Below are 13324 nucleotides of genomic sequence, written 5' to 3'. Positions count from 1 at the left end.
ATGGTAAGAAATGACTAATAAATCTGGAACTTTGAATCAACCATTATTTTTTAATTTGATCAGAGTTATCTTTTAGCAAATGTGAATATTTGGCATCCTGGAGGGAAAGGGAGGAGCAGGGAAAGGGGTGTGCACGCCCTTGCATGCACATGCACAAATGGGCACACGCATGGCGGTGGTGCTAGTGCCCACGTGCATACACAAATGGGCCATGTGCACCTGCAACAGCGCTGGCACCAGCGCCTCTGCGCATGCGGAAACAGGGTTGCTAGTGCCTGTGGGACGGTGCAAGTGGGGAGTGTGCACACTCGCCAGCCATTCCTCTGGACAGGTGGCCATGGCGTGGTACCGGGCCATGCCCCACAGGTGGGGGACCCCTGCATTAAGTGATCAGATGGAAGTACATTTAATTTAATATTGTTTCTCTTTGAAAAGGTATGCAAACAGATTTGGCTAGGATTATTTGATGATAGATCATCAGCAATTCCAGACTTCCGGGATCCTCAAAAAGTCAAAGAATTTCTACAAGAAAAATATGAGAAAAAAAGATGGTTGGTACAAATGTTACTATAATAATATTATAAAACTTTTTATAACATATAGAACATTTCCTATTTCCAGTGGAATGCCTAAACATATACTTGTTTTATTTGTATCAATACTTACCTTGTTGGGGTATTACTGGAAAATTTCTTACCAAAGTCAAATTAAAAATCATTGAATCTCCTTTGTCGTGCATATTATAGTACCCCTACTAATTTTTACAACTGTAAGTACTACTATTACTACTTTCTACTAGTAATCACCAATTAGCTTGCCTTTTTTCCCCTAAGGTTAAAAGGCATTGTGAGCAAAAGTACTAAATATTAAACTAATTGACCAAATCCAATGTTTGACTTTTATTCATTTCTTGACCTAATTATTGTTCATTCTCCAGAACATGACAGTGTCCAGTTGAATTAATTTTCTGGTGCTGTTTCCCCAGATTACCTCTTAATAACCCCCACTCATTAATTATTATGGTGGAGTTTTCTCAGGCTTAGGCCAGAAAGGCTTTGTTTTGTTTTTATAAATTAACTAACGCCCCCACCCCCCATCATGTCTTATTTGATTGCTTCTGCTTTAAGGAGATTTAACACAAAAAATAAAATTAGGTAAATATTTTTGACTTAACATTTAAAGGGAGTGTGTATTTGCATTTATGCTTTACAAATATTCACAATATGTGTTTTTTTTCTTTAAACAGTTATTGGTATAGTAAAATAGTAGAACTCTTGGCTGAAGCAATTCTTAGGGCTATTTTTAACAGGCTGAAAATTTTCTAGTATTTTTTAGGCTGATACTTGTTGCTAATACCTATTTTTTCAGCTTTGTACAATAATGTATTTTGCTCAGCTTGTAATAGTATATCTTATTAGGTATTACAAATAAATACACATGGTTCCAGTTGTAGAAGTTGAACTTCAACCAGTTAGATTATATTAACTATTTACGTTCACTATTTACCTTGTACATTTGTGATTTGTTTAAACCAGTTACATCTTAATAATTATTCAGTGCATTTAAATTATTTGCCAGTTTAATCTTTTAAATCTTTGATCTTACTGTTTTTCTTACATTACAGCTATTATATCAAAGTCGGTTTATAATTGCTTAAGCCGTATTGTTAATTCCAGCTCTTGAAAGCCTAGAATAGGATTGTTGCATCATCCTTTATTAATGATGGATTTGGGAATGCTGTGGTAAATACAAATGTTTTAATTTGGCATTTTAGGTATGTTCCTCCAGAACAAGCAAAAGTTGTGGCTTCTGTCCATGCATCTATATCTGGATCTTCTGCTAGTAGTACAAGCAGTACTCCAGAAGTTAAACCACTTAAATCTCTCTTGGGAGAGTCTGCACCAGCACTGCACTTAAATAAAGACACACCTACCCAAGTAAGTAATGTATTTTTAAAAAGTGTGTGAACCCATTACTAATTATTGTTTAAAATCTTTCTTCAGACCCATATTTTCAGTTTATACTATGTAGCTGTTCTGTATCATTTAATTTTGCCCTGATGGCTTTCAGGAAATCTATCTCCTCAACAATTCAATCCAATTCTACTTTATCTTTCTATTGAAAATGTTAATAGAACAAACTTGAGTTTTCCATAATGGCAATATCACTCATATTTTCTCTACTTCTTCATCCTTCAATAATCTGTTCCTTCGGGGGGGGGGTGTCTTTTTGTCCACCTATATTTTGTTGTGTTTTTACATAAAAGTTGCTCCTTGTAGTTTTAGGAGATCTACCTTGCATTCTCCCAATATCTAAGCTTCTATAGTACTGACATTTTTTCAAGACTGAAAACCTGGCAGCTATGTGCCTTATTGTTTTCATCTTGTCATTAGAGTAAGGGAGAGGATACGAGCTTTGTATGGGTTAGTTGGAGAAACAAAACCTCTCCAGTTCTGCAGATGTTTATTGAGAAAAAGATGTACAGAAACTTTTCAAGGACTTTCTGACTGCTGTGAAGAAGATAGTTCTCAAAACAATAAGAATGTGTTTACATGAACTGCGTGGACATCTGGGAGATTTGGCTGGGAATGTCATTGTTATATGCTTTGGTTAGATGTCTTGGGATTTTAGAGTTAGTTTTCCTTAATCTAGACATGTCATGTATTCAATAAACCTGTAAGATTTTCAGAAATGAAAGAAATCCTGGACTTTATTTGGATATTCGACCTGGAGGTTGTCACATATTTTCTCAACTTCCTAGTCTTTGATCTCAATTTTTTCACACATTTCTGTTTCCTTAATTAGAGTCCGGGAGTGAATTATATTGTGTGTCTCACACGTGTGTTTGAATTTTTCATGCTATTTTGTATTAGTCTACTGATGAAGTGCCAGATCTATAGCATATTACAATGTAGAAATTAAATTGTTTCATCTGGATGAAAAGTAAGTTCATTTATAAAACTGATATTTTCTATATTAGGAATGATACTCTGGTTTGCTCTAGTTACTCCACTCATGCTTGTTTAACCCACTGCAATTTGTTTATAGTCTCCTGTTACAATTCGGTCTCAAGGGCAGTCACAAGAAAAGAAACAGTTTGATCTTCTCAGTGATCTTGGTTCAGACATATTTGCTGCTCCTGCTCCACACACCACAGCTACTGCAAATTTTGCTAATTTTGCACACTTCAACAGTCATACAGGTAATTTTATTTACTATCTTGGGTTTGATCATGATAAATACTGAGATTGAGCTCATACTTTGTGTGTGTGTGTGTGTGTGTGTGTGTGAGAGAGAGAGAGAGAGAGAGAGAGAGAGAGAGAGAGAGAGAGAGAGAGAGAGAGAGAGAGAGAGGAGAGAGAGAGAGAAACCTAAAAATAAAATAGGAAACAAAGCCATGAAAACCAAATTTGCTGGTTTCTGTAATATTGGCAACGATTTGAGAAAGAAGAAGAGATAGTCAAATTTGTTTCGGTCGAGGCCAAATAAAACAACATTTAAAATTATGAGATTATGAATCCTCCTAGATATAATAATCTTAAGTATACAAAATTTAAGCAAAATAGCTAAAAGATAAAATGTACAGTGCATAATTATCATAGGAACAAAATGGACAAATTGTGAATAATTTATGATTAAAATTATTAAAACTACATATGGTAATGTATTACAGTTAATCTATAAAACAATACCTATATGCTATTATGTAATTAATATAATATGAAAATATTCAGTGTTATCTATAGAAATAATGAAAATAATGGACTATTCTAATAGGTTAAAATTAAGACTGCTAAACAAGGTTATTAGAAGATTAAACCTAGTAGATAGAAATACAATCATGCAGTTTAATAAGGAAGTAGTTTATTAGTTTTACTTTACCAGCAATCAGTTTCCTGCCAATTTTATGTTGGGCAAAATTACAATCAGAAATAATTACAAATGCAGAATTAATATGGCCAAGAAGCTGCGTCTGTATTGAGGTACGAAATTTTCAGTCTATAAAATGAGCAATACAGAAGTGCTTGTTAGATATTAAGAGTTACTAACTCACAAGGTCATACAAGTTCCAAGAAACAAGCTCTCCTCTATCTATGACATGCTTCTGGTAAAGGTCTTTCTGTCTTCAAGAACTAGTAGCTAGCCAGGACAAATGCCAAGGGTCATTCTGTCCTTTGATTATTGGTAAAAGGAAGATTGGGACTCCTCTTTAAATCAGTTTGATGATTGTCTTTTATTGATCTAGATTACTCATAATTAAAGGGAAGCAGTTGGGAAGGATAGAACCCTAATAGTCGTAATAGTAGTCACACATTTAATATATTTGAGGATATTAACAATATTAACCAAGAATGCAATGGGGGAAAAAGCAATAAACAATAATGGGAGAACTCTCATGATTTGTACTCTGTAGCTTTATATGACTCATGTATAGGCATATATTTCTTTTAAAATAACTGAGGAAGAGCTCATGTTCTATAAAAGATCTGATGCCAGAGCTGTCAAAAAAACTTAATATTCAGCATGTCAAATGCTTATTTTTCTTTTTTTGATACTGACTGATATTCTTTAAATCATCTGTAGGACTGGAATAAAGCATTTCCTTGTATGTTTCTGTGTGTGTTGGAATGGGTGGGAGGACTCACAACATGCTTTTTAAAAAGCATTTTCAGCACAGAGTTCTGATGTCTGAATCTCACAAGTGCTTGAATGGCAGGAGAAGATTTCCCCCCCCCCTTTTTTAAGTTGGAGCTATTCAGCTATGGAGATAAATAAAATAATGTCGGCTTTTAAGCACCCTCCTTGTCAGAATCCATTTATATCATATTCATAAATGGAATGTTTCAAACATATCCCATGGATTCTGTCATCTCCCGAAGAGAAGAGGATAGATGTGTATTGAACCGGCAATAGGCATTTCAAAGGAAAGGAGAAGCCTTTTGAACTGGGAAAACAAAAGGGGGGGTTAGCATCTGGGTTTTGTCAGCAATAAACAAAAGGGTCCTAACTTCCTCTTTCCCACGAGATGGATGATACGAGAGGAAGGATGGGGGGGGACTGACCAAATGGGGATTAAGGGGGGTTAAACCGGGAACTCTTTATAAGGGTTTACATCGTGGAAATATTAAGCCCTGTCTCATTTCCTACAACCGAGCACGTCATAGTAAAGATTTCTTTTGGACTAAAATCCTGACTCCAAGAGTTTTTGTCTTCCTAAGACGTGGTTTGGGGTGGGTCCTGACACTCCTATTCTTTTCTTAAAGCATTTTAATGTGCAAGTTAACCTTGAAGATATGGATAATTTTCTGTTGGTGGTACTGGACCCTTGTAAATCCTCTCTTCCATTTCCCCCATTCACAGGGAATCTGTTACCTGATTGGTACCATTATACCTTTAAAAAAATTAGAGGAAAAAGATGTTTATCTATAGTTTGCAAACCGATCTAAGTCATTTTTGTAGTTAATAGTTAATAGTTATAATTATTATTATAATTATTATAATTATTAGGTAATTGATTGTTTTAACTTGTAAACTGTTCTATGAGATGGATAGTTATATAAATTAGATTAACCAAATTAACACATAAATGAATATTCTGTGCATGCTGTTTATTAGTTTCATTTTGCTTAAACGTTTTAACTTTTCTGTACTATTATGTAAAATAGTTTTTCTAAATCTGTTGCTGTATAGAAATTCTGGTAATTATATTCTAGTGCACATGAAGGTCAGCCTTGAGTTATATATTTAAAAAGGATAAAAATGTAATAAACATAATATTCCTAACACTTACAAGAGTTCTGGAAGGCAGATCTTTACTTTGGCGATGAGGAGTTAACAGTACAGCTAGCACTTACATAGTGATCATAGTTGGCACCAGCAGCTTTTGTCATTAAATCAAGTGGTCTCTAAGTCAAACTGTGACTGTTCTATGGTCTTAGCTCTGCTTTGCTTAGTGGCTGAGTTGCAGATCCCAATTAGGGTTGTTAAGCGGAGACTGCCTTATTCCTATATTCTGATAACCTGTAACTATGAAAAGTAGTTTGATGGAAATGTAAAAAAGACTTTTTAGAGGCTGCTGCTAGAATTTGAAAGCCCCTGCAAAGAGTACCAAAACTTGGTTTCCTCTCATTAATCTTTCCATTGGCATCTGTTTTTATTCAGACATGTGGTTGATAGGTTAATATGATGGGTTTTTAGCACTGTTTTTGATGGTAGATACTTATTAATGTGTTTTATGTTTTAATTTTTAAAGCTATTAATCTGCTTATATTTTAATTTTTAAATGTTACATTAACAATCTCATTTTTACAATTAAAGCAATATGTTAATACAATACACTACATTACATACTTATACTCTTAGATACTATATAGTAATTAGCTGACAGTAACTGTTCAGTAATGAGAGGCTGTTTTTCATCTAGATTGAACAATCCAGTAAACACTCAAGTTTATATAAACATTTACTTATGTAAATGATTGTAATATATCTTTATTAAGAAAGCATTTTGGTTTTCATTTATTTCATTATGTGATATATTAAAGGTAAATTTATTGTAGTCATAAGTAATATTTATTTATGCAGTGTTCCCAAATTTGAAAATGATTTACCTCTTTAAAAACATTACTTTCTTCATACAATTATATACATGGTTTGCTTTATTGTCATATGCCTTTAATGTTTTATATTGGTTATTAAAACAATAAATTCTCAGAAATCAGTAGAATTATGCTTGGTAAGCTCAAGAATATGTAAATTCTAGTGGTTTGTCAGTTTCATGCATCTTGGGAAGAAGTATTATAGAATTTCTCATTTTTAATGCTTTTGGACATATACATGGGGAATTGCAATACTTGCACACTGCTTTGGATTTTGCCAAAAGGTTTTTAAATTATAAAATTACTTTTTAGAGAAAAATTAAAATAAAAGTCATAAAAACACGAAGAGATAGTTTTCTATTACCTCCCTGACAGTGATAAGACAAGACAGAGCTCAGGAGGGAAACCATGTCCTCCTTTGCTAAACTACAACTCCTAAGGGCACAGGCTAACATGACCAATAGAAAGAGATTTTGGAAGTGGCAGTTATATCTGTAAAACCATTTATTCTCACATCTCTATCATAGTATACTTCAAATCGTAACAAAGATATAAATCATATATACTTCAAATCAAATTGCCTCAGCTAAAATATGTGGCTTGGATCTCACACATAATTCTGAACTATAAACTCTTTTTATGACCCTGTAATCCCTATACTACACACACACACACACACACACACACGTGTGTGTGTGTGTGTGTGTGTGTGTGTGTAAATTTTTTTGGGTTGCTAACAAAGAATAAAGGGAGACCAATATGATCATTTCAAACTTATTTGTTCTCATCAGTGAGCCATCTGACTGATGAGAACAAATAAGTTTGAAATGATCATATTGGTCTCCCTTTATTCTTTGTTAGCAACCCAAAAAAAATTTACACAAATATGAGCTGCCACTGCTGTGGCTACTGCCTGTAGATGGCCTTGGGCTAGGCTGAAACAGGAAATAAGATTTGTCCCGTGTCTGGGACTAAGCAAGTGTATTCTGAATGCTTAAGAAACATTTAACACATATCTTCCTTGCTTCTCAGCTAACACAGAGAGAGAGAGCCTGAGCCTGTGGCCTAGGCGTTAAAACAACTGCTTAAGACGCAGTTGGCCCAGGTTCGAATCTCAGAAGGGTATGGCTGACTGATGAGAACAAATAAGTTTGAAATGATCATATTGGTCTCCCTTTATTCTTTGTTAGCAACCCAAAAAAATTTACACAAATATGAGCTGCCGCTGCTGCCTGTAGATGGCCTTGGGCTAGGCTGAAACAGGAAATAAGATTTGTCCCGTGTATTCTGAATGCTTAACAAACATTTAAAACACACACACACACACACACACGTATATGTATATATAAAATATAAGTCCTAGTGGTGCAGTGGTTAGAATGCAGTATTGCAGGCTAACTCTGCACACAGCCTGGAGTTCAATCCTAACAGGGCTCAAGGTTGGCTCAGCCTTCCATCCTTCTGAAGTCAGTAAAATGAGGTCCCAGATTGTTGGGGGCAATAGGCTGACTCTGTAAATCGCGTAGAGAGGGCTGTAAAGCATTATGGAGCAGTATATAAGTCTAAGTGCTATTGTTACTGCTATTGCTGTTACTATATTCTGGGTAGGTGTCAGGAACAGCATCTGGCCAGGATGCACCTCTACCCTGAATGTTGAACTATGTTATTTTATTTTGGATTAGAACAATATGTGAATTCATCTTATATAATAGATTTATGGTTTGCAAAGCATACCTAATTCCATTTTAGTAAGCTAAAAAATAACACCATTATGGCTTAGCAATATGTATAATTTATTTTTCTTAAAATTAATTTGTGGGGTTTCAGAAAGAAAATTAGTAATAACCAGGGTATAGTATAATAATGAGATCACAGAATGGTATTTTCATTTCTGTTGTCATATTAGATCTAAAATATTTTATATATAAATAGAATTAAAAGAACAGCCATTTCCATATAGGATAGGTTTGCAAAATATATATAAGAAAATGTTTGTCCTGTACATTGTATTTTCAAATAGTATAGTTATCCTAAAGTATAGTTATCGTGTTCTGTTCAGTTTATCTTTTGTTTTCATATCATTAACATATTTTTGTTCATTTGCACTTTACAGCGCAGAACTCTGCAAACGCAGGTTTTGCAAACTTTGATGCATTTGGACAGTCTAATGCTTCGAGTAATTTTGGTGGTTTCCCCACAGCAAGTCAGTCTGCTTTTCAGCACCAAAATACAGGTAGAAATGCTCTAATGTTGTTAATTCTCTTAATATAAACTAATCTGGACATTATAGTTGGAATATTTCTTAGATCTCCTTGTATCTACTTGTCTTAACGCACATAATCTGAAGCTCTGGGGAAACCTGAAAAATGGATGTTTCTTTTCTTTTGCTATATTTGGTGTGGGTTGTGTTCATGCATGAAGATTTTATATTATAGCTTTTGAATTACTCCTACACATGATGTAAATACTATTTATTGGAAAAATATTGGATCATATCTAAGTTAAAAATCTTTTTTTTCCTGAACCAGGATACATTGGTTTGGCTAAAATACCTCATGTGTAAGGACTATTGTTTTCTTCCTCTTTATTTGTTTTATGCTGTGATAATTTTTCCTGGAATGTTAATTGGTATGTCTTGATCGGTGGTTGATCACTTTTCTGTTTCATTTTCCTTGTTTAAAAACGCTTAAGATTTCTTTTAAATTTTTTGTTTTTCCTTTCTGTTAACTTTAACCCCTCACACAATTTCTGGCTGTCCAGCGTTCAGAACGCTTTCATCTAGCTGCAGTTTTGGTGACTTTACTACTTCTGCTTTCCCTGGCCAGTCTATGCGCAGTAAGTTCCACCAAGGTGGGAAACTCAGCTCATTTAATTTATAGTGACATTTTATCTCATTTCCACTGTATCATGTTCAGGTTTTCTTACTTGTTCTTCTTCAAAAGATGCTACCTAATAATACATGCTTGCTATTAGTACATTGGCTTACTTGCACTTGAGAATATATCCCACCAAATGTAGAGAGTAAAAGTCATAGTTACAATGGTTTTCTTTATGCAAATAAGTGGAAAATGTAATACAATTTTTAGCATTCACAGAAATCTCAAGCATTTCAGGTTATTGTATAATATAGTTCAATTTTTATATATCATTGGTTCCACATTCCAGCCTCCTGTCCTGGTTCCTATGCCTGTCTTTGGACCTTTATTGGCCAAGGCTTTTTGCAGCTGCTGCCAAATGCCAGATCAGCCTTTAATAATACTAGTTCCCATCCTCCACAATCTGATAATGGATGAGAGGACCAGCCTAGAATATATCACCAAAACATTCCTGCACACTATGGGAGGTGTTCCCCTCTTAGAAATGTTCACACCAGCCATGACTCAGGGCAAGGGCAGTGGAGTTATCATAATTAACCAAGAGACTTGGTAGCTTTTAGCAGCACTGCTCTGCAGATAACAGGGTATGAAAACGGTTGATAATGATAGTTGACTCTAGAGATCAAATGGGATTTCTGCTACTGTTCATCAGCCCTGCTATGAACTGTTTGATGCTATGGTCAGGTTGCTAGTAGAATTTCCAAAATTTAGTACTTGGGCGGTGAGGGGCTTTAATTTGCCTTTCCCTGGGACAAGGTGAGATTGGCTTGGGAGTTCATAGTCACCACGCGTTTCCTGCAGATTACTGAAGGATCAGTTCACGGTAGCAGTTATGGTTATAGAACTGTTCTTTATCTCAGGCGCAGACAATATGATCTGTAGTTGAGAGATGTTATTGTCCGTTCTTGTGGGCAGATCACTCCCAGGTAGCCTTGGGAGTTATCTGTAGCTGGTCTGTACTACAGAATGGAAGAATCCATCTGATTGGTCTGTCCCAGGTGCCTGATGGATTCCTTTGGGTTTCAGAGGAATTTAGAGTCTTCTCTGAAGCTCTGCGCAGCTCAGCTGAGGCTTTATTCATTGCTTGGAACAGCCTTGTAACATATGTGCCTATAGGATTCTGCTGTGGATTCTGAAAAGTTCCTAGTTTTTAGAGTAACCCTGGCAGTTGAAATGGGAGAAGAGGATCCTGGGGAGAAACAGAAAACATTTATTAAGGATTACCTCATGATGATAAGAGCAGCTCTTTATTTTTCTGCTCTTTATCATGTCCACAAACAGGGCTGGTAGCCCTGTTCAAGGTGATCTGGTCCCTCCTGGGTAAAGGAGGTTCTGAGGAACATCTGCAAGGCTCTGAAGACTATTTAGTACATGTGTTGGATAAAGTCACTTGGATCCACTCTGAATTGGATCAGCTGTTCGGGTCCTTTGGGATTGACTGTGATATGTTTTTGTGATATTTCTGATAAGATGAACAGGGGCCTTGAGGTGGGAAAGCAGCCACCTGAATATTAGATCTACAACCCTCATGGTTGGTCAAGAGTTCCTAGGAGATGATGTGTAGTTATATCCACAAAGTAGTGAATGCATCCTTTAGGGAGGAGATGATTATGACTGGAGAAGTTCCTGTGAAGGTAGTTGTGTTTCAGATCGGGATATAGTGCTGAAAACATTGATATATAAGTATACGACTTTTGGTGGGATCAGTAAGGAGGCAGCACATCCATCCTGGCCTTCCTTGATCTTTCAATGGTTTTCAACAGCACTGAACATAGTGTCCTTCTGGATTGACTTCAGAAAGTTAAGGTTAGGGGAAAGTTAGTTGTCTTTTTTTCTGGGACCAGTTCCAGTTGATGCTAGTGCGGGAAAAGATTCGGCCCTACACCCCTGCTTTGCAGCATCTACAGGGCTTTACACTCTCATCTCCTATTCAGCATTTATATGAAGCTGCTTGGTAAGGTCATCCATAGCCACAGGATTAATATCAATTAGATGAGGATACACAGCTATCTATCTGTGACCAGGGCTGGTCAAATGGTGCTATCAGTTTTCCCCAGTGTTTGGAGGCTAAGGGGGTATGGATGGGGATACATGTGCTTCAGATCAGCTATGGTAAGTGGCTGTGGTTTTTGGGATACCGGAAGCTGGAGGTTTTCCGTCTTTAGTTCTGAATGGAGTCCCACTCTCCCATACAGAACTAGCATGTACTTTGAAGGTTGTCTTGTACTCGTGGTTCTTGTTTGAAGAACAGGTGACTACTATGGCAAAAGGGACATTTCCACAATTCCATCCTATGCAGGACAGTTGGTTGGCTGAAAATCCTGCAGCATAGGTGGTGGTGGGTGCACCTTGGTTTGTACATGTAATATCATGAACTACACTGGTTTGGGGTTGTAATTTGTGATACTGATTATCGCTTACAAAGCCTTTCATAGCACAAGTCCAAGTTGGGATTGCCTATCACTGTCTATGTCTGCCAATCCCATGAGATCCGAGAGAGTGGACATACTTAGGTTTCCTCTATGAACTAGTGTCATCTGTCTCTGTCACAGCACCTGCCCATTGGAATAATATGACCCTTGAGTTTCAAATGAGCCCAATTGTGTTAGTGTTCTATAAAGTTTGAAAAACCTGTTTTTTTCTCCAGCATTAGGCCAGGATGTTGGATGAACCAGTCTAGTAAATGTTTTTGATCTCTGTAAGTGTTTTATGCTGAGTTTTTCAATTTTTATTTTTATTGTTTACCTTCTTTTATGTTTCAATCCCATGTTAGTCACTCAGAATCACAGTTTCCTAATTGGGTGGCCTTATAAATTATGTAAATAAATTAAAAAGTGATATTCTGGGGTTTGAGAACCAATGTGATACAGTGTTAAAGACCTGAACAGGGTGGAAACATGCAAGTTCTAGCCTAGCCCTTCCTTAAGCATAGAAATTGGCTGGTAGCCTTTCGGACCAGTTACTCTCTCTCAGCCCTTCAGTGGGTAAACGAAAACATATCTAGCAACCTGCACTGGACTAGAGTAATAGATTTTTTACCCTGACCTTTAATGAAAAGGCCTCTATCCAGCAGTGAATTGTTTTTGGATGATGTTATTGTTGCTATTTATTCTAGCTTGTTATAATACAGAGTATTTGTTTTGATGTAGAACCCAGTCTGGCCTTTCAAATATTTTTATAATTTCCTTACCCAATCCACAGCCAGCAAAATAATCACTAACTTACAACTTCCAGTGGCTCAAACCATTGTGACTAGTAGTGAAGATGTTAGGAGTTATAATTTAGTAGCATCTGAATGTCACAGTTTTTCATCTCTTATTTTTGTGGAAGAAGACTGCGTGTACTAATCTCTTCAAAGGGAAAGAGAGCTGTGTAATCAAGCACCAAACATTAGCATTCACTTTTGCAGTTTAAAGTTTAAAACATTGAATATTTGATTGCCAGAAGTAGTCATGAGGATTTTGTTCCCTAATAATATAATTCACTCCTCTTTAGCTCTCCTGCTTTTAGTTCTTCATAGTAATATAGTATTAAAAATTATAAAGAAATTAGACCATGCTAAATTGATATGAAGTGATATATTTACTTCTTAATTTAATAGTTTTTTTTAATAAATTAAAGACGTGCTGTTTATCGGAACTTATCAAATATTCTTTTATTAAAGGAATTTCAATTTAATTTAGTTGCAGAAAGAGATAAGAGCCTAAAACAAAACCATGTTTGTGTGAATTGTTGAGGCTAGTTTTGCTGCAACATGCATTTCCATCACTCTGATCTGAGGCTGATAAGGCTAGGGCTTCCAGATTTGGAATTTAAAATACCTGTTTTAACCAATCAAGATTTTGAAAT

The 13324-nt window shown here is 35.8% G+C and overlaps 1 protein-coding gene across 3 annotated transcripts in view; it reads left to right on the top strand.

The window, feature by feature from the left end:
• The window catches only part of AGFG1 (ArfGAP with FG repeats 1), a 36957-nt gene that overhangs the window by 5977 nt on the left and 17656 nt on the right, over positions 1–13324 (top strand). For 2 of the 3 annotated variants that reach the window (XM_083363703.1, XM_083363702.1), the window contains exons 3-7: positions 436–551; positions 1775–1937; positions 3049–3202; positions 8713–8832; positions 9360–9434. In XM_083363703.1, coding sequence (XP_083219829.1) covers positions 436–551; positions 1775–1937; positions 3049–3202; positions 8713–8832; positions 9360–9434 — 628 coding nt within the window. The remainder of the gene's footprint in view (positions 1–435; positions 552–1774; positions 1938–3048; positions 3203–8712; positions 8833–9359; positions 9435–13324) is intronic. The other variant, XM_083363704.1, reaches the window with a different exon arrangement.

Source organism: Vipera ursinii (genome assembly GCF_947247035.1).
Source record: "Vipera ursinii genome assembly, chromosome: 5".
Taxonomy (NCBI): Eukaryota; Metazoa; Chordata; class Lepidosauria; order Squamata; family Viperidae; genus Vipera; species Vipera ursinii.
This window is presented reverse-complemented; position numbering and strand designations above follow the sequence as displayed.